This window comes from Macaca mulatta, chromosome 13, assembly GCF_049350105.2.
Source record: "Macaca mulatta isolate MMU2019108-1 chromosome 13, T2T-MMU8v2.0, whole genome shotgun sequence".
In the NCBI taxonomy this organism is placed as follows: Eukaryota; Metazoa; Chordata; class Mammalia; order Primates; family Cercopithecidae; genus Macaca; species Macaca mulatta.
In genome coordinates this window covers 96,673,464-96,694,564 of record NC_133418.1, presented here as the reverse complement: position 1 = coordinate 96,694,564, position 21,101 = coordinate 96,673,464, and the positions used below count along the sequence as shown (strand labels likewise).

The 21,101-nt window shown below is 39.5% G+C and overlaps 1 protein-coding gene and 2 long non-coding RNA genes across 27 annotated transcripts in view; 2 read left to right on the top strand and 1 right to left on the bottom strand.

Annotated features, from left to right (window-relative positions):
* The window catches only part of BABAM2 (BRISC and BRCA1 A complex member 2), a 456,851-nt gene that overhangs the window by 404,724 nt on the left and 31,026 nt on the right, over positions 1-21,101 (top strand). For 24 of the 25 annotated variants that reach the window (XR_003721805.2, XR_013402902.1, XR_013402895.1 and 21 more), the window contains one exon: positions 10,297-10,450. Coding sequence is in view for 17 of the 25 variants with exons in the window: in XM_028831823.2 (XP_028687656.1) it covers positions 10,297-10,450 (154 nt within the window). In the remaining 8 variants the exon portion in view is untranslated. Of the gene's footprint in view, positions 1-10,296; positions 11,989-21,101 lie in introns of all 25 variants that reach the window. The other variant, XR_013402897.1, reaches the window with a different exon arrangement.
* LOC144333830 (uncharacterized) lies at positions 11,876-12,883 on the top strand. Its single transcript, XR_013402916.1, has 2 exons — positions 11,876-12,040; positions 12,190-12,883. It is a non-coding gene; the product is annotated as an uncharacterized LOC144333830 (long non-coding RNA).
* Positions 19,747-21,101, bottom strand: part of LOC114671746 (uncharacterized) — a 28,040-nt gene continuing 26,685 nt past the window's right edge. The window contains exon 4 of the long non-coding RNA XR_013402910.1: positions 19,747-20,603. This is a non-coding gene — a long non-coding RNA (uncharacterized LOC114671746). The remainder of the gene's footprint in view (positions 20,604-21,101) is intronic.

Below are 21,101 nucleotides of genomic sequence, written 5' to 3'. Positions count from 1 at the left end.
GGTTGGAAGCATGCAGAGTTCTAGAAAAGAGGCATTTCTGATCATCAGAACTTTGATGAGAGTAAAACCAGATAAACCCGGAAAAGCAAGGGGCGCCCTCCAGACAGGGAGAAGGACTTGGCCTGCGAGCTTCCTGACACCAGCATCTGCTTCCTTCATCTTTGTGTCACCTATGTCTCCTCACAGATACAAAGGGCAGGAGAGTAGTGGGAAACGTTGGTAAGATAGCACAGGTTATGGCTTTTCTTTCTTTCTTTTCTTTTTTTTTTTTTTTTTTTTTTTGAGACAGCCTCACTCTGTCACCCAGGTTGGAGTGCAATGGCGTGATCTCATCTCACTGCAACCTCCCGCTCCCCGGTTCAAGCGATTCTCATGCCTCAGCCTCCCGAGTAGCTAGGATTTCAGGCACCCACCACCAAGCCTGGCTAATTTTTGTATTTTTAGTACAGATGGGATTTTACCATGTTCGTCAGGCTGGTCTCAAACTCCTGACCTCAGGTGATCCACCCACCTCAGCCTCCCAAAATGCTGGGATAGGTTATGACTTTTCTGCATTGAATATGAGATACCAAAAGAGCAAAATAAAAAGTGAAGAATTATGTTTACAAAGATCAAAGGCTTTATTGAGTCTTTTCCTTTCTATGAGATATTCCCCAGGCTCCAATTCTGATTCAGCTTGTAACCTTCTAGAACCAACTCAAAGTCCATCTCTTCTGCAGAGCTGTAACCTCAGACAGCTGCCCTTCTCCCTGCATGACACTGCGTGTGTGCCTCTGCCATTGTCTTAGCATGCTGAACTGAAGTTGCTTCTTGACCTTGCCAGGTCTCCTTTTCCAGACCATGAGCTCAAGGGCATGGACACCCTCATTGTTCCTGGCACTCTACCCACTGTGGGTTGTTTTTGGTTTTTTTTTTTTTTTCTGAAGACTATTCAGTTTTCCTGACCCTCAGTTTTTTAATAAATGTCCCCATTTTTAAAGTAATATTTATCTGTTTATACACACACACACACACACACCCGATTATGTAAAACATATCCACACACTTTAAAGATTCATAAACACTACTCAATTTAAGAAATAGAATAGTGCCAGTGTCATAGACATCCTATGGGTCTCTCTCCCAGAAGGAACCACTACCCTGAACTTTATGTTAACTGCCCCCTTGATTTTCTCAATAGCTTTACCATCTTAGTATGTAGCCATAAAAATATATCATTTATTTTTTCTATTTTTGAACTTTATCTAAATGGAATCATACTGATTTCTTCTTATGTGAATATTAATGTCTTGCTTTTTTAAACTTTTTAAAATTATAAATACTTAAAGCATATACATGTGTATAAAGACTGAAAACAAATACCCATGTACTCACCTTAATCAAATCTTCATAATTTGCTGTAATCACTTCTGAATTTTTTAAAAAGAAATAGCACACTGTTAGGCCAGGCACAGTGGCTCATGCCTGTAATCCCAACACTTTGGGAGGTCAAGGCAGGCAGATCACTTGAGGTCAGGAGTTCAAGACCAGCCTGGCCGACATGGTGACACCCCATCTCTATAAAAAAATACAAAAATTAGCTAGGCATGGTGGCACACACCTGTAGTCCCAACTACTCAGGAGGCTGAGGCAGGAGAATGGTTTGAACCTGGAAGGTGGAGGTTGCAGTGAGCTGAGATCACGCTACTGTACTCCAGCCTGTGTGACAGAGAGACTCTGCCTCAAAAAAGAAAAAAAGAAAGGAATGGAAAGGAAGGGAAAGGAGAGGAAAGGAAAATAGCACACTGTCAGTTCAGCTGAAGCCTCCTGAGTGCCCCTCCAAAATGCATCTGCATCTTTCACTCACTCCCTTTTCCCCACCCACAGAGGTAACCACTACCCTTAATTTGGTGTATATCTTTCCCATGCATGTCTTTATACTTTAATTACATAGACATTCCTAAATACTATGTAATGTGTGCACATTTTTGATCCTTGTAAGTATATACTGAACAGCGTTCATCTGCAGCTTGCTTTTTTCACTGAACATTTGGTCCTTGAGATTCATCTAGGTTGACACATGTAGCCCTAGCTCAGTGTTTTAAACTGCTGTAAGGTATTCCTGTGAAAGAATATGCACAATGTATTTATCCAGTCTCTTGTTGATGGACATTTAAGATGTTTCCAGTTTTTGTTATCATAAGTGGGACTCCATCAGGCCTTCTCCTGCGATCTTTTTACACACATGTGGCAGTTTCTTAAGAGTGGAATTGCTGTGTCACGGAGTTCGTACACCTTCACTGTTACTGTACAAGGGTTTTAACAATTTATATCATCACCATCAGGGAGTGGGAATTCCCTGTGTTCCACAGCTTTGACAACACTTGGGTATTTTCCAGTTTTAAAATGTTTGTCAATCAAATGGGCATGAAGTAGAAGTTCATTGAGGTTTTAATTTGCATGTGCTTTATATGAGCCTTTACTGAGTGTTTCTCAGGTGTCATGCACTGTACTAAGTGCTAGAAATACTAAAATAACTAATTCACAGCCCCTGTTCTTAAGGACTTCACAGTTCTCTGCAGTGATTCCTACCTGGGAAAGTGAATTAAAATCACTTGAGATGCATTTTCAGAAATGAGGTTTAGGGAATGCGGGCTCTTAGGTAGGAGGCATTTGTGAAATGGTAAGCTAAATCTTCCTTAACACTTGGGCCATGGTGTATAACTTTTTAATGCATTCTCTATCATCCAAAAAAGGCTAATTTATTTTCAGTATATCATATTTACTGAGACATGAAGTTTAGAAAGATTTTCATCAAAATAGTTAAAATTTAAGAACCTGAAACGTATGCTGTAGTTATCAGAAATTTCACATATACAGAACAGTGTATAAAGCTAGATGGAAGAAAAAAACCAACTAAAGAAAGAGTGGTTGGGAAAAGAAATGAACACATACTGAGTACCTGCAGTTTTTATTTAGTTCTTTCAACAAACACTGTGAGATAGAAATTATTATCCTCATTTTACAGATGAGAAAATCAGGATTCAAAGAGGTGAAATATTTTGCTTATGATGTCATCACTAATTAATGGTGTAGCCAAGATTTGAACCCACTTTATCTGACCTCAAGGGCATACCATGCTCTTTCCATAATATGATTTTTTAGCATATGTAGAAAAATCTAAGAAACTCCAAGCTTCAGTTTAGTAATATTGAAACCTCAAAAGACAGGCCGGGCACAGTGGTTCACATCTATAATCCCAGCACTTTGGGAGGCCAAGGTGGGTGGATCACCTGGGGTCAGGAGTTCGAGACCAGCCTGGGCAACATTGTGAAACCCAGTCTCTACTTAAAATACAAAAAATTAGCCAGGTGTGGTTGTGGATGCCTGTAATCCTAGCTGCTCGGGAGGCTGAGGCAGGAGAATCACTTGAATCTGGGAGGTGGAGGTTGCAGTGAGCCGAGATCGCACCACTGCACTCCAGCCTGGGCAACAAGAGTAAAACTCCATCTCCAAAAAAAAAAAAACAAAAAAAAAAAAACAAAGATAATTTGTTTACATGATTATATCACAGCCAGCTTAAACCAGTGAAAAGTAGAACACATTTAACAAAATCTGGTTAATATTTAGTCTTTCTTGTCACTTAAATGAAAGGTAGTGATAATAAATGGAGATACCTTGAATAGATACTTCTGATTTGGAAAATGTTACTTTTGTATTTCTTGTAGGTGAGTATTTTGGATATGTAGTGTTAATTTTCCAGTGGTTGGAATCCACATGTCTCAAAGGTTTCATGTGTAGGTAGTAAGATCAGGGTGAGTCAGTAAATACATGGCAGTCTTCCCCCATTGTGGGGATAGCCTGAGAATGAAAAGTGTACAGATTGCTCTCAGGAAGAATCAGTCTCAAATGGAATCCTCATTGGAGAGTGACTTTACAGCAATGCAACAAAGGGTTAAAACGTTTCCTAATGAGGCTTCAAGGAACTGGAGCGTCCTGAGAGGACTGGAAATGGGAATATAACCATCACCACCACAAAGCGAATCTATGAGTATCTTCCCTGCCGACCCAGGAACACGGGGGAAAGCACAGAACTATATAGTTTTGGAAGGTTTGAAGAAATGGAACAATGGCCAACTTGTGAATAATGATGAAAATATTTGATGATGTGACTCCCAGGGAAGCAATTATGGTTAACCCCTCATTTGTTTGGCATTTTCAAGGATCGAACTGTCCCGCAAAACTGAACTTTCCAGACAACCAAAACTTTCCTATTTATATGCCTTGAATGCTTTCTTAACCATGCTGGGTGGAAAGATTTCTGAAATAGATTATACAATTATATGTAGGTAGATTATACAGTTATCTTGCCTTCTTGAACAGAAGCTTCAGAAAATAACGTTTCCTTAGATGCCTTTGACTGCAAGTATCAGAAGACCCTATTATAAGAGGTTTAATTTTAAAGATCATCTCACATAACAAGAAATCCAGAGCTGGGTAGGTCAGGGATGATGAATCCAGCCACACATTGATGACAAGCTGACTTTGCCTCATGGTCACAAGAGGGGCACCTCAACTCCAAGCCTCAAGACCTCACATGATCAACTCTAAGGCAAGAATGAGATGGGGGCTTCTCTTTACACGTGTTTTTAATCAGAGAGGAAAATATTTCTCAAAAGACCCATAGCCCACTTCCCCTCAGGGGCTACTGGCAGGACTGACTCACATTTCCATGTCTTGCTTTATGGAAGGCTGAGAGAGTGACATCCAGCACTGTCAGACTCTGGGGTGAGAGGAAGGCTCTGCCCATAAGAAAGAAGGATGGAGAATGGCTGTTAGGTAGGCAAACACAACTGTCCGCCACCGCTATCAAGATTGGGAGTGAATATCACTTACTATATAGTGATAGCTTAAGGGACAGCTGGGACGTATAGAGCTTTTTGTTCCTACACTGAATGGCCAGACTGGGATTCTTTCAGCTCTCCTAACCCTGCGTGTATTTATTCTGTTCTTCCTCTATGCTAGACTGTGAATTGTGACTGCTTGCCGTTAATGTTCCTTGTCCTCATTTTGCCATAATTAGATACTTTTTTTTTTTTCTGGAGAAATCATATAATCAAACTTGTTGAACTATGCCTGAAATGTTGAGTGTCTGATAGGCTATCCTGGGAGTCAGATGCATGGTGTGGCATTTCTTTTGGCTATTCATTTTTCCTTTGTTGAGGTGTTTGGAGAAGTGAGAAATTTCTAGAAAGTCTTAAGAACTGAGATATCACCTTACTGGAGTCGTGTTCTAGTGAGAAGATGAGCATTTATGGACAGATAAGCGTGTTTGCTTGGGAAGGTAGAACTGCAGCCACTACCTGAACCTCACCAGAGTTCACAGAGAGGCAGCATAGTTTATCGTGCATTCGGCTTCCCCCCAAAGCCACGTGGTTGGCTGTTGTCTGGAGAGCACCACAAGCTCTGAGACTGTAACCTGTGGAACCCATCACTGCAGTGACTGTCCAGAGTGAGGCAACTGGTGCAGAGCTTAATTCTTCCTCCCTCCCCCAGGGCTTCAGAGCCCTGTGAATGCATCCTGTGAACTGCCTGGTTTGTGTAGAATTAAGAAGCATTTGGTGTGACTTCTTTCAGCAAGTTCTTGAAGAAAGTAATGCTTCAGAAATAGTTATTGAGACCAAGTGCAGTGGCTCATGCCTGTAATCCCAACACTTTGGTAGACCAAGGAGGGAGAATCACTTGAGGCCAGCAGTTTGAGACCAGCTTGGACAACATGGCAAGACCCTCATCTCTAAAAATAAAAAATTTAAAATTTAAAATTTTTTTTTAAAACAAGGAGAAGAAAGAAATGGTGACTAAAATTCTACTAAACAAGTGCAGACCATCCCCTCTGTGGATGAAAAGCCAACCAAAATTTAGTCTCTGTATATGGGAAGAAGGAAATAGGAAGCAGTTGTCAAAATAATACCGACACTAAGTAACTGAATCAAATGGGATGATGTAAGAATCAAACCTGACCCAGTAGGTTCTAAGAAAGCAAATGGCTGGCCAGGCATGGTGGTTCACGCCTGTAATCCCAGCACTTTGGGAGGCTGAGGCGGCCAAATCACAAGGTCAGGAGTTCAAGACCAGCCTGACCAACATGGTGAAACCCCATCTCTACTAAAAATACAAAAAATTAGCTGGGCATAATGGCAGGCGCCTGTAATCCCAGCTACTTGGGAGGCTGAGGCAGGAGAATCACTTGAACCTGGGAGGTGGAGGTTGCAGTGAGCCGAGATCACACCACTGCCCTCCAGCCTGGGCAACAGAGTGACACTCCATCTCAAAAAAAAGGAAAGAAAAAAAGAAAGAAAGCAAATGGTTAAAGTATTCAATTTTTATATAGCTGAAACTATGAGCCCCAAATCCTTGGAATCTGGGCGGTTCCTTCCGAGCAAGTTAGCTGTTGGAAGTCCTAAAGTAATTATTTTACTATGCATTGGAAAATCATGAGTTAACCTATAGGCAAAAGTGAAGTGACAGAAACATTTAGGGATAAGGAAAGAAAGTTTTAATTTTTTTAATCTTGACTAAGTTGTACCATTCAAATCATTCTTGTCAGAAAAATGCGAAGTATTTCTCATAAATATTTTAGTTATTAACTCATTCTTATGCATAGAACATTTTTAAATAAGCCATCGTTTTATTGACCATTGACTGATATAGACAGGATACAACTTAGTTAAGTTGAGCAAGATACTGTATTTTTAAATTTTTATTTTCTCATATGTGAATTACCGATTTTATCTCTGAGGTACTCTGACCATTGCTGCTCCCCTGATAATACATTTACTGTGTGCACTGAGAAAGTATTCAAATTTTAATATTGGCTTCAATTACACTTTGTTAGACAAATCTCCATGGAGAAATAATCATGTAATCAATGCTTTTTAGGGATTGTTGTGCATATCAACATTACCTTGCTGCTGTTTTTTAAAAATCAGAACAACTCACTTGCCCAGGTAGATAAATTTCCTTCGAATTATTTCTGATGCTAACTGGGCATTTAGGGGGTCAAAGAAGATGGTTCCGAAATAGGTGGGAAAAAATCATTTTTTAGCATATTAAAATATTAATATCATCAGCTCATTTTCTACAAAACAAAATAATAAGAACGAAAATAGAAGACATTCCAAAACCCCCCAAAAAAAGCCAGTAGCTTGCAAATCACATAGCCTGTGGTATTATCTGCATTGCTTTGGACACTGAGTGATGACTGTATTTGCTTTAAATTTATAAATTATTGCCATTGAGTTCTACTGTTTAAAGTTGTTGCTTTCTTGTAGGGAAGCTCTCATGGTACTTTTCTGCTAGTAATGATTGCTTTGGAGGTTAATCTCAATCTTATTTTATATTTGCAAAAGTGTACATAGTATAAAACAACTGAAGTCAAAGTATATGTGAATAGGCCTTTTTTTTTTTTTTTTTTTTTTTTGAGACAGAGTTTTTCTCTTGTTGCCCAAGCTGGAGTCCAGTGGCGCTATCTCAGCTCACTGCAACCTCTCCCTCCTGAGTTCAAGAGATTCTCCTGTCTCAGCCTCCTGAGTAGCTGGGATTACAGGTACGCACCACCATGCCCAGCTAATTTTTTGTATTTTTAGTAGAGACAGGGTTTCACCATGTTGGCCGGGCTGGTCTCGAACTCCTGACCTCAGGTGATCTGCCCACCTCAGCCTCCCAAAGTGCTGGGATTACAGGAGTAAGCCACCACGTCCGGCTGTGAATAGGCCATTTTTAAAAATTAATCAGAAGAGGCGCAGTGGTTCACACCTGTAATCCCAGCACTTTGGGAGGCCAAAGTGAGTGGATTATCTGAGGTCAGGAGTTCGAGACCATCCTGAGCAACATGGTGAAACTTGATCTCTACTAACAATATAAAAAATTAGCCAGATGTGGTGGCAGGTGCCTGTAATCCCAGCTACTTGGGAGACTGAGGCACGAGAATTGCCTGAACCCAGGAGGCGGAGGTTGCAGTGAGCTGAGATGGCGCCATTGCACTCCATCCAGCCTGGGCAACAGAGCGAGACTGTGTCTCAAAAATAAATAAATAAATAAATGAATATTAATCAGAAGAAATGGAAGTAGTAATGAGAAAAGATACAAAGTTAATTTTAGAAAGCACTATTTGTGCAGAGTGACTGAAAACGTTACAGATCAAGCTTTGCAATATGCAGGGACTCAAAAGCAATTTCTGAATTGAATTATTTATTTGAATCAGTCTTTTGTATTGTTCCTATATATTATGAAATCTCTGCTTTGGCACCAACAGACATGTATTCAGACTGCACTATTGTGGTGCTTGAAAAATGTGACTAAAGAATGTACATTCAAAATCGTGCCCTTTTCTCTGGTTGTCGTGTGATTCATCTGTAGAAACCCCCTGCAGCACTGAGTCAGACATCATCAGAGTCAAGTGCACTCAGAGGTCTAAGAGGCCCTCCCAACTGGATAGTTTTTTGATTCTTGGGAGTTTTTTGGCTTCTGCTTAAAAGTCTGCTGTGGACCTAAGTTTTCCTTCAAGAAATCATATTGAGTGCTGAGAGTACCTAGTCCAAGTTGTATGTCACCCCAGACTAGAATAGTGATACATGTATAATTATCTAGTATGTATATTTATTTATTTATTTTAAGACAGAGTCTCACTCTGTCACCCAGGCTGGAGTTCAGTGGCGCGATCTCAGCTCACGGCAACATCCGCCTCCCGGATTCAAGTGATCCTCCTGCCTCAGCCTCCCAAGTAGCTGGGATTATAGGTTCCTGTCACCACATCCGGCTAATTTTTGTATTTTTAGTAGAGATGGTGTTTCACCCTATTGGCCAGGCTGGTCTTGAACTCCTGACCTCAAGTAATCCACCCACCTCCGCCTCCCAAAGTGCTGGGATTATAGGCGTGAGCCACTGTGCCCGGCCTAATTATCTGGTATGTATTTTTAAATATATCTTCCTCATGTAGCTAAAAAGATGAACCTTATACATCCTTCACAATGACAACTGTAGCTTCCTAAATTGTGACATAGTGAATGAGTTGTAAGCAGGTTAGGCCAGTGTCCTTTGGAGCAGGAGAAGGCAATGTGGGGCATAGTAGGAGCCCAGTGTTTGAATCATGGGACTAGATTTTAGTCTTGCCCCTGCCTGGCTGTGACATGAGCAAGTTAATAAACCTCTTAGAGTCTCAGGTTTGCTCACCTGTTAAATGCAAATGTTGAAGATAATATCTCTGTCATGGAGTTCTAAGTTACAAATTAGATAAAGTGTATAAAGAAGGTACCCTATAAATCTAGAAAATTCTATACTTGTTTTTCTTATTACTCTTATGCTGTTCCTATTCTTTGTCCTAGAAGTGGATAACATTCACACACATATACATTATATACCTTTAAGAATGTGTTATTGAAACAGTCTGTGTTTTTAATGATGATTTGCCTCAACTAATAACAAATCAGTTTACTTTTAAAAATTGAGTTAACCCCAAAATGAAAAGATAAAGCATGTAACACATGTTAACAGCAAAGATTGGAATTAGCCTGTACTATCACAGCAGACATATTTAGTGCTCAGAGTAGTCCCTTATACATTCCATTAAGGAATTCCCACTGATTTAGGAGATATAAATATATGTGGGAATGCATATGGAAAAAATTGAAACTGCTGAGTATCAAAATTCACTGCTTGATTGGAAGTAGAGTGATAACTTCATTTTTCCTGGTAGTCTGGTTGCCATATCTTATCAAGTAGAAAGATTATCACCTGCACTCTTTACCCCTTCTCCAAATGCATTCTTGAAAAACAGCCTCTGTCCCGCTTCCTCCATCAAATTATAGATGTGGAAGACATTGCCCAACCCTTGAAGAGTTTATACTATAATAGACACTTAAAACAGATAGAAAGAGAACTCTGCAATGGAATATTGATCCAGGGAAGTGCTAGAGAGGAATGTCAGATGGTTGCAGGCGACCAGGCATCCTTCCCTAAGCTTCTGTGACCATTTCAAAGCCTTTTTACAGCACCTACACGTCATGCTTTCCATTGGTGACATTTTCACCCGTGTGTGATCTGTCTCTCTATATTATAAACTCCTCGAAGATGGAGAAGTCACCTTGTATTTATTTCTTGGTCCCTCTCTATACACCACACCTTTCATCCAAGCCTCAAACAGTATTAGTGGTTCGAATAGAGTTTTGTACCTAACATTCGGATTTAGTAAAAAAAAAAAAAAAAATCGTAAGATGTGTTTATGCTCTAACTTTCTTTTTCTTTCTTCTGTCTTCGCAGTTGACCTGCCTCTGTTTTTCCCTCGAGACCAGCCAACTCTCACATTTCAGTCCGTCTATCACTTCACCAACAGCGGACAGCTTTACTCCCAGGCCCAAAAAAATTACCCGTACAGCCCCAGATGGGATGGAAATGAAATGGCCAAAAGAGCAAAGTAAGTGAATCTGTCGTTATTTCCTACAGATAAGAGCATTTTGTTTATCTAGTCCAGGGGTTGGCAAGCCACCGCCTGCAGGCTAGATCCTGCCTGTGCATATTTTGTAAATAAAGTTTTATAGAAACACAGCAACACCCATTTCTTTACTTATTATCTATGGCTGTTTTAATGCTACAATGGCAGAGTGAGTAGTTGCAACAGAGACTGGATGTCCTAGAAAACCAAAAATATTTACTGTTTGGCCCTTCGTAGCTTCATCAGGAAGAAGCTGATCTACATCTGAAAGTGTTTCCTTTTTCTGCTGTTTCTGTTGGTGTCTAAGATTAGCCATGACAGCTTTTTTTTTTTTTTTTTTTCATGGAGTGTAGCATTTATCAGAAAACGACCTCTCTATTTAGACTGGAGGATAAATACTAAACAGGAATTCGAGTTGTGGGTAAATGGCATCAATGATGAAAATGTTCGCAGCTACTTTTTAAAAAATGGAAATTTCAGATGGCAGTAAACAAACAGAATTTTTGCTTAGTAGTCAACACCTGGAACCAGTAGCTACTCTTTGGTATGAAAATGAATCTCCCTGAATTCTATACCTCGTTGTGTCTCTGCAGTGTATACCACAGCCGTTGCCCAAAGTAGGACCTGTGTATTTCTCGGTCAAATAAACAGCTACACAAATAGCTTAGGGCTATTAGAATAGATATGGAAGTAGGATTTCACAGAGGTTGAAGTTAGCTAAAGTTTAGAGTTTAGAGATACAACTATTGCTCATGAACTTCTCAGTGTGGAAGGCCTCACTTCAGTCATACAGAATAGGTAAATACAGAAATATGCTGATTGTTTTTTATATTTAAGACTTTGGTGTGTGGAACATCAGTCTTCATAAACCATGGCCTCCTAGACTGAAGAAGCAGTGGATCAAAATCACAGTTTCCAAAAATAAAGCATAGAGTGGCATGTGGTTATAACTTTATCGCTTGGAACAGTCATATGCTTCACACCTGTGATCCCAGCTGAAGGATGATCAGATCCAAAGTATCACACAAATATAGACTGTCTATTAAGCATCCTCTTCATTTGCTCATCCAGTATTTATTAAGCATCTACCATGTTACAAGCATTGTGCTCCATGCTAGGAATATAATGATAAACAAATTAGAAATTGTCCCTGTCTTCATGGAATTTGTAGCCCAGCAAGGGGGATAAAGCCTTTATCATACAAACTTCTGACAGTTTCAAAGTACCTACTAACAAAACCTGGACCTCCAGATCTGGAATGCTCTTGGTTAGCCATGACTAATCAAGAACTTAGTAGGACTTCTTGTTCTTGCCTCTCCCTCCCAGAGAGACCCCATTCCCTTCCATGGGGCCTCCTGACCTCACCTATATTTTTCTGTAGTACAAGACTTTCACTTATAGCAGGCTTGAGAACTTTTCATTTTATTTTATTTTATTTTTTTGAGACAGAATCTTGCACTGTTGCCCAGGCTGGAGTACCAGCTGAGGATTCTCGGCTCACTGCAACCTCTGCTTCCCAGGTTCAAGCAGTTCTCCTGCCTCAGCCTCCTGAGTAGCTGGGACTACAGGCACGTGACACCACGCCCGACTAATTTTTGTATTTTTAGTGGAGAAATACAACATAGTGGGTTTTGCTATGTTGGCCAGGCTGGTCTTGAACTCCTGACCTCAGGTGATCTGCCCGCCTCAGCCTCCCAAAGTGCTAGGATTACAGGTATGAGCCACCACACCTAGCCTGAGACTCTTAAATAATGACAGTGTCTTCTTCTAGAAACCCAGACTGCCTCAGATTTATACGCAGAATCCAGAGTTGTTATCTGAAACTTTAATTGCCTTCTTCTTTCCCTTTATTTTCTCTTTTTATCTATGACACCCAAGTCTGAAATCCCATTAAGGACAAAAACAAGCATATGCAAATGTAACAAGTAACAATGATTAAGACTTACATATCTTGAAATACAATGGAAAAAAGGAATTATAAAGTATGTTTTATGCTTGAAGTATTGGTATCGTTTAATTTTCTGGGCTTTCCCTGTGTATACGTACGATCTGCCCTTAGAAGATGGGCACTATCTGTGGTATGTGCTGTGGAGTCTGAACCAGATGTGTCTTTGTGGTTTCCATGGCAAAGATATCTTAGTATGTGTGTATGTGTGTGTGTGTGTGCATGTGTTTTTCCTAAGTAGACATTTTAGCAAGTATGAATTGAGTCTTTAAGAAGTTGCAGACCACAAGCCCATGATTTCAGTACAGGAATATCGTTAAGTGAAGCCTGTTTATCTTAACAGATTGGTTCAGAGTTTCAAGAGACATTTGCTTTATGTTAACACCAGTCTAAAGAAAACATCTGAAGTAATGTTTAAAAAATCTGCTTTCTACTGTAGCGAAGATGGATCCATTTTAAATGTAATAAAAGAGAAAGCCAGCAGCTCGTGCTAGCAAGAAGAAGTAGTTTAAAGTTTCCATTCTTCAGCTGAACTGAGTAACTTCCCTGGGCTATGTCAGAAAGCCAGATAAACACCATGAAAGAACTGTCCTGCAGTATAGTCTTGAGATTGGTGGAGAAGGTTGAAGACAAAGGGTGGAAAGAGAGGAGGGTCAACTGTAGCATTCCTTCCACACCCTGTTTCTTTGTCCTGTGAAAATACTGTATGTACACAGTGTGTAAAAGGCTATAATTCACTTGGGGAGCTCTGCCCATGACATAAACACTCTCATGGTTTATGAACAGCAGTGGAGCCTTTTGAGTGGAATCAGCTGTTTATTCCCTCCTGTAGAGCAAAATTCTAAACAATGTAACCTCAGAAAGGACACTTCCTGGCACTGACCAGGGCTTTTCCTACCACATGTGCTTCTTTCTTTCTCATGGCTGTCCAGCAGATTCTGTCCCTCACAAGTGAAACACCATTCACAGGGTGAGCACAGGCTTTGGGGTCATGCATGCCCCAGTTGCTATTGCAAAGTCTAATCCTGCAAGCTCTGTGGTCTTGGGCAGAGCTCTTAACCTCTCTGAACCTCATTCCTAAAACAGGACTGTACTCCCTGTTGGATGAACTTGCTATGAAAGGCCAGCAAGTTAACACGTGGAAGACCATGGGTTTTAGCTTCTGCTGTGTAACTCAGTGCCTTTGCTCATGCCTTTCCTCCCACCCTCTTTCTGCCCCCTCAAATAGACACATATCCAACCTCCCATGTGGGTTTTCCCATCCTCTCTACTTTGCCGGCAGCTCTCTCCCCTCCTCCCAGTCTCCTTTGACTCTAATCACATACTGCTTTGGAATCTGTTTGGTATTTTCTTTTAGTTCTGCACATCTTCATATATGTTTTGTTTCCTTAACCAAACCATGAGTACTTTGAAGGAAATGGCTTTGCATATGTATCTTTTTAAAAAAATTGCAGTATATTTTACATACAATGGAGTGGACAGGTTTTAAGCATATCTTTTGAAAAGTTTTGACAAAGTTACCTTATAACCTCTTTCCAAATAGTCTCTTCACTCTCAAGGCAACTATTGTTCTGTATCACCATGTCTTAGTTTTTCCTTTTAGATACTTCTAAGTGAAATAATACAGATCAATGAAATTTATATTCATTTCATTCAACATAATTGTTTAAGATTTATCTGTTATGGTGGCTGGGCCCGGTAGCTCACGTCTCTAATCCCAGCACTTTGAGTGGACTGAAGCAGACAGATCACCTGAGGTAGGAAGTTTGAGAACAATCTGGCCAACATGGCAAAACCCCATCTCTACTAAAAATACAAAAATTAGCTGGGCATAGTTTCACACGCCTATAATCCCAGCTATTCCGGAGGCTGAAGCAGGAGAATCTGTTGAACCCAGGAGGCGGAGGTTGCAGTGAGCGGAGATCGCACCACTGCACTCCAACCTGGGTGACAGAGTGAGACTCTGTCTCAAAAAAAAAAAAAAAAATATATATATATATATATATATATTTTTTTTTTTTTTTTAATCTGTTACAGCATTTCTTTTTTACTGCTGAGTAATAGTCCATTATATGAATATAGCCTAATGTATTCATCCATTCACCCATGTGTAGATATTTGTGTTGTTTCCAGGTTGGGGATTTTATTAATAGAGCTGCTATGACCAAGCCTTTTTATAGACATGTGTTTTCCTTTCTTCAGGTAAATACCCGGGAGTGGGAGTACATATGTGGTTAACTTTATAAGAAGGTGACAAGCTTTTTTAAAGTGGTATCAGTTTACCCTCCCATCAGCAATATGCCAGGGTTCCAGTTGCTTCACATTCTCATCAACACTTCCTATTGTCAGTCTTTTTAAATTGAACCATTCTAGAGAGGATAAGTAATATCTCATATTTTTAATTTACATTTCCTGGTGATAAATGATGTTCAGCATCTTGGCATGTGCTTATTGGTTTATCTTCTTTCATGAAATGTCTGTTCAAATCTTGCCTATTTTTAATTTGGTTGTTAGTCATTTTATTAATGAGTTGTATATACGAGTTTCTTTATATATTTGTCAGATATATTTATTATGAGTATCGTCTCTCAATCTGTGGCTTGCCATTTCATTTTATTTTTCTTTTTTTTAATAGAGACAAGGTTTCACTATGTCGCCCAGGCTGGTCTTGAACCCCTGGGCTCAAGTGATCCTTGATCCTCCCGCCACGGCCTCCCAAAGTCTTGGGATTACAGGTGTGAGCCACTATTCCTGGCCCATTTCATTTTCTTAAGAGTGTCTTTTGATGAGCAGGAAATCTTCATCTTTTTAATGAAATCTGTTTTTTATGTTAACGCTCTTTGTGTACTCAAAATTATTAGCCTACTAGAAGATCATGAAGAAATTCTCCTGTGTTTTCTTCTGGAAGCTTTTGTTTTGGCACATAGGCCTGTGATCCATCTCAGATTAATTTTTGTATATGATATGAGGTAGATGCCAAGGTTAATTTTTTGTTCATATGTATCCAGATATTACAACACCATTTGTTGAAAATACTTTTCTTTCCCTATTGAATTACCTTTACATCTTTGTCAAAAGGCAACTGACCACATGTGAGTGGATCTATTTCTGGATACTCTATTCTGTTCCATTGATAGGTTTGTATACCAATATTTCTTGAAATCAGGAAAGGTATCCGAGCTTGTTCTTTTTAAAGATTGTTTTGGCTTTTCTAGGTCCTTTGCATTTTCATATATCTTTTAGAATCAGCTTGCCAATTCTCACCTCCCCCCACCCCCCCACCCCCATAAAAGCCTGCTGATCGACAAGGGAAGAATTGACATTTTTATAATACTGAATCTTTTATAATACTGAATCAATGAACATGGTTTTAGTTTCTCAGAAATTTTTAAAATATTTCAATGTAGAAGTCTTGAAATATTTTTACATGTTTTCCCTTTTTTTTGAGACAGAGTCTTGCTCTGTTGCCCAGGCTGGAGTACCGTGGCACAATCTTGGCTCACTGCAAACTCCGCCTCCCAGATTCAAGAGATTCTTGTGCCTCAGCCTCCCGAGTACCCAGGACTACAGACATGTGCCACCACACCCAGCTAATTTTTGTATTTTTATTTTTTATTTTTTTGAGACAGAGTTTCGCTCTTGTCACCCAGGCTGGAGTGCAATGACACGATCTTGGCCCACCGCAACCTCTAACTCCCAGGTTCAAGCGGTTGTCCTGCCTCAGCCTCCCTAGTAGCTGGGATTTCAGGCGCCCACCACCACGCCCATCTAGTTTTTGTATTTTTAGTAGAGATGGGGTTTCACCATGTTGGCCAGGCTGGTTTCAAACTCCTGACTTCAGGTGATCCACCTGCCTCAGCCTCCCAAAGTGCTGGGATTACAGGCATGAGCCATTATGCCCAGCTGATTTTTGTATTTTTAGTACAGACAGGGTTTCAGCATGTTGGCCAGTCTGGTCTCGAACTCCTGGCCTCAAGCAATCCACCTGCCTCGGCCTCCCGAAGTGCCGGCATTACAGGCATGAGCCACTGCGCTCCACCCGTTTTTGCTTTTATTGTAAATTATATAAAGATATAAATATAAAATATTTATAAATATATAAAAATATAAACATAAAATTTAAAAATATTTTCTAGTTGTTTGTTGCTGGTATATAGGAATACAAATGATTTTTCTATATTGGCATGGCGTCCTGTGACATTGCTAAATTCACTTATTACTACTAAAGTCTAATAGTTTTTTTATAGATTTCTTATAATTTCTTTTTTCTTTTTTTGGAGACGGAGTCTCACTCTGTCACCCAGTCTGGAGTGCAGTGGCGTGATCTTGGCCCACTGCAACCTCCGCCTCCCGGGTTCTAGCAATTCTCCTGCCTCAGCCTCCTGAGTGGCTGGGACTACAGGCACACGCTGCCACACCAGGCTAATTTTTTGTATTTTTTTTTTTTTTCAGTAGAGATGGAGTTTTACCATGTTGCCCAGGCTGGTGTCAAACTCTGAGCTCTGGCAATCCACCTGCCTTGACCTCCCAAAGTGCTAGGATTACAGGCATGAGCCACCACACCCGGCCTATAATTTCTTACATAAATAGTCACCCCTTATGCTAACAGCTTTACTTCTTTCTTTCCAATCTTTATGTTTTTCTATTTCTTTTTCCACCTACTGGCACTGAATAGGATCTCCAGTACAATTTTTTACATAAGTGATAAGAACAGAATCTAGCTGTATGTTTCTCTATTAAGGTTAATGTTGAGGTTTTACATAGATGTCTTTATCAGATTAAAGAAATTCTTGTGTTACTGCTTTGCTAAGAGGTTTTTTTTTTTTTTTATCGTGAATGGGTATTGAATTCTATAGATTGCTTTTGCTGCATCTTTTGACATTGACATAATCGTGTGCTTTTTCTTTATTCTGTTAGTGTGAATTACATTATTTAGTTTTTGCTTGTTGAACCAACCTTGCATTCCAAAGATAAACCCTTCTCAGTCATGATTTTATCCTTTTTTATATTATTAAATTTGATTTGCTAAAATTTTAAGATTTTTACATCTACATTTATGAATAATATTGGTCTAAAATTTCTTTTCTCGTGTTTGTCCTTGTCAGGTCTTTCATATCAGTACTATGCTGGCTTCATTAAATAAACTGGAAAGTATTCCTTCTTCCCTTGTTTTCTGAAAGAGTTTGTGCAGATTTCTTCCTTGTTTTCTGAAAGAGTTTGTGCAGATTTAGTATTATTTCTTTCCAAATGTTTGGTAAGGTTTCCTTTGTGCAAAAAATACTTAGTGTCTTTACTAAATGTAGGGATATTCAGATTGTTGTATTTCTTCTTGTGTTCGTTTTAGCAAGCTAGGTTTTTAAATAAGAAATTGATCCATCATGTCTAAGTTGTCAAAGTGATTGGCAGTACATGGTTTCTAATGTCTTCCTTTTCAAGTTTCTTAGAGTAGAAGCTTAGGTCACTGATTTTAATCTTTTTTATTTTTTTAATATAAAATTACTCTCTATGGATTGCTTAAGCTGCATTCCACAAAGTTTTGTATGTTGTTTTTCATTATTATTTTATTAGAAATATTTTCTGATTTCCCTTGTGATTTCTTCTTGAACCATGGGTTATTTATAGTTGTGCTTCTTGAATTTCAAGTGTTTAGAAAGATTTTTCTAAATATCTTATTGTTATTGATTTATAGTTTAATTTGATTTTGGTCAGAGATCATAACCTGTATGATTTCAAGCCTTTGGAATTTGTTGAGAATTGTTTTGTAGACCAGCATGTGGTCTATCTTGATAAATATTCCATGTAAACCTGAAAAGAATGTGTGTCCTGCAGTTTTGGGGTATAGTGTTCTATATATACATTAACTAAGTTAAATTACTTGTTAGTGTTATTCAAATCTTTTAGCTCTTTACTGGTTTTTTATATCTATTATATCAGTTATTAAAATGAGGTATTAACATTTTCACCTGTGGGGTTTTGGATTTGTCTGTTTCTCCCCTTAGTTCTGCTAATTTTTGCTTTTTATATCTTAAAGGTTTATTTTTAGATACATATTTAGAATTGTTAGGTTTTCTTAATAAATTGGTCCTTCTATCATTATGAGATGACTCTTTATTTCTGGCATTATTCTTTGACTTGAAATCTGCTTCATTTCATATTAAAATTGTTACACCAGCTTTCTTCTGTGTATTTTTTGCATGGTATATATTTTTTTCATCCTTTCTTTATCCTATCTGTGTCTTTATATTTGAAGAAAACCTTTTGTAGACCTTGGGTTTTTTTAATCTAGTCTTAACATGTCTACCTTTTAATTGGTGTATTTCTTTTTTTTTTTTTTTTTTTTTTTTTTTTTTTTTTTGAGATGGAGCCTCGCTCTGTCGCCCAGACTGGAGTGCAGTGGCGTGACCTCAGCTCAGCACAACCTCCACTCACGGCAACCTCCGCCTCCTGGGTTCAAGCAATTCCCTTGCCTCAGCCTCCTGATTAGCTGGGATTACAGGCTTGCGCCACTATCACCTGGCTAATTTTTGTATTTTTAGTAGAGATGGGGTTTCACCATATTGGCCAGGCTGGTCTCGAACTCCTGACCTCGTGATCCACCTGCCTCGACCCCCCAAAGTGCTGGGATTAGATGCATGAGCCACTGTGCCCGGCCTTTTTTTTTTTTTTTTTTTTTTGAGACAGAGTCTTATTCTGTCACCCAGGCCGGAGTGCAGTGGCGTGATCTTGGCTCACTGCAACCTCCGCCTCCCTGGTTCAAGTGATTCTGCTGCCTCAGCCTCCCGAGTAGCTGGGACTATAGGCGCACGCCACCACACCTGGCTATTTTTTGTATTTTTAGTAGAGATGGGGTTTTGCCATATTGGCCAGGCTGGTCTCAAACTCCTGACCTCAAGTGATCCACCGGCCTTGGCCTCCCAAAATGCTGGGCTTACAGGCATGAGCTACTGCACCTGGCCTTAACTGGAGTATTTCATTTATACATGTAATATAAATAATAAGCTTACTGGGTTTAAGCCCTACAGTCTTGCCATTCATATTTTCGGTTTGGGGGGTTTTTTATTCCACTATTCTTTTCTTCCTGTATTCTTTCAGTTTATTCAAGTATTTTTTAGTTTACCATTTTCTCTTCTGTTGGTGTGTTAGCTATATTTCCTTGTGTATTTTAGTCATTTATACACTAAAAATACACTCTTAACTTATCACAGCCTACCATGAATTAATATTATAATGCTTCCTATATAAACAGTGTAGTCATCTGTATACTTTCTATTTACCTTTGTGCTATCATATTCACACACTTTCAGTCTTCGTATTTTATGAATTCCACAATACATTGTTATTACTTTGGCTTTTAATAGTCAACTACCTTTTAAAGAATTCAAGAAAAAAAATTACATTCCATCTTATTCTGTAGTTTTTCAATAAATGTAATAAAGAATCATTTCCTCTCCAAAAAAAAAAAAAACTATTTAAAATGACTTCCTCCAAACAAGCCATCAAAGTGATTATATCCAACCTATAGGCAGAGGATATTGAAATTGGCAGTCATCAAGAAAAGAAAACGATACCTACATGACATCCAGGTGCCTCTATCTGCCCTGTGGACTTCTTTCACAGTGGCCCTCACACACTTTCATGGGATCGTCAACTGCAGCCCTTCAAGGGTTGTAATGCAGAAATTCTTAGTACGCCTCATACAGATTACAAAATCTGAGGCTCAGGGTGATTAATTGACTTGCCCAAGGGCACACAGCTGGCTTCTAGAGGAGTGAGGGTTCAACATAGGTCCTCATTTTCACATGATGGCACCAAAAGTGAAAAAAGAAGTTCTTGGCCTCCCATTGCTGAATCCAAAGCAAACGCTTTGAAGGCCAGGAAGGCAGTGCTTAAAGATGTCCACAGCCACAAAAAGAAGATCCGATCCACATATGACCCACCTTCCGGTGGCCCAAGACAGTGTGGCTCTGGAGGCAGCTGAAATATCCTTGGAAAAGCACTCCCAGGAGAAGCAAGCTTGAGCAATAATACATCATCAGGTTCCCCAAGCACTGAGTCAGCCATGAAGAAGATAGAAGACAACAACACAACTTGGGTCCATTGTGGATGTCAAAACCAACAAGCACCAGATCAAACAGGCTGTGAAGAAGCTCAGTGACACTGATGTGGCCAAAGCCAACACCCTGATCAGGCCTGATGGAGAGAACAAGGCATATTGGGATCATCTAAACTGAATCCAGCTAGTTAATTCTAAATATATATCTTTTCACCATTTAAAACCAAAACAAAAACACAGGTCCTCTGACCCTTCTGCACATCCACACCCAGGCAGACGGAAACAGTTCCATACTCTTTTTACCATGTGTCTGAGGCTCTCGCCTCATACAGAGAGGAAATGCATGAGGCAGTGAAGAGCACTGACCATAAAGTCAAGACAGCTGGGTTTAAACCTGTCTCTGCCACTCACAGGCTCTGTGACTTTGGGCAAATTCCTAATTTCCCTGAGTCTTTGTTTCCTTGTCTATAAAATGGTGAAGCCTACTTCAGAGGGTTATGATGGGTATCACCTGGGGTGTATGATTTTCTGTGTTGCTAATTTAAAAATTATCATAAATTAACTCTTTTAAAACACCCCTAGTTATTAATCTCACAGTTTCTGTGGGTTAGGAGTCCCACACAAGACGCCTGGGT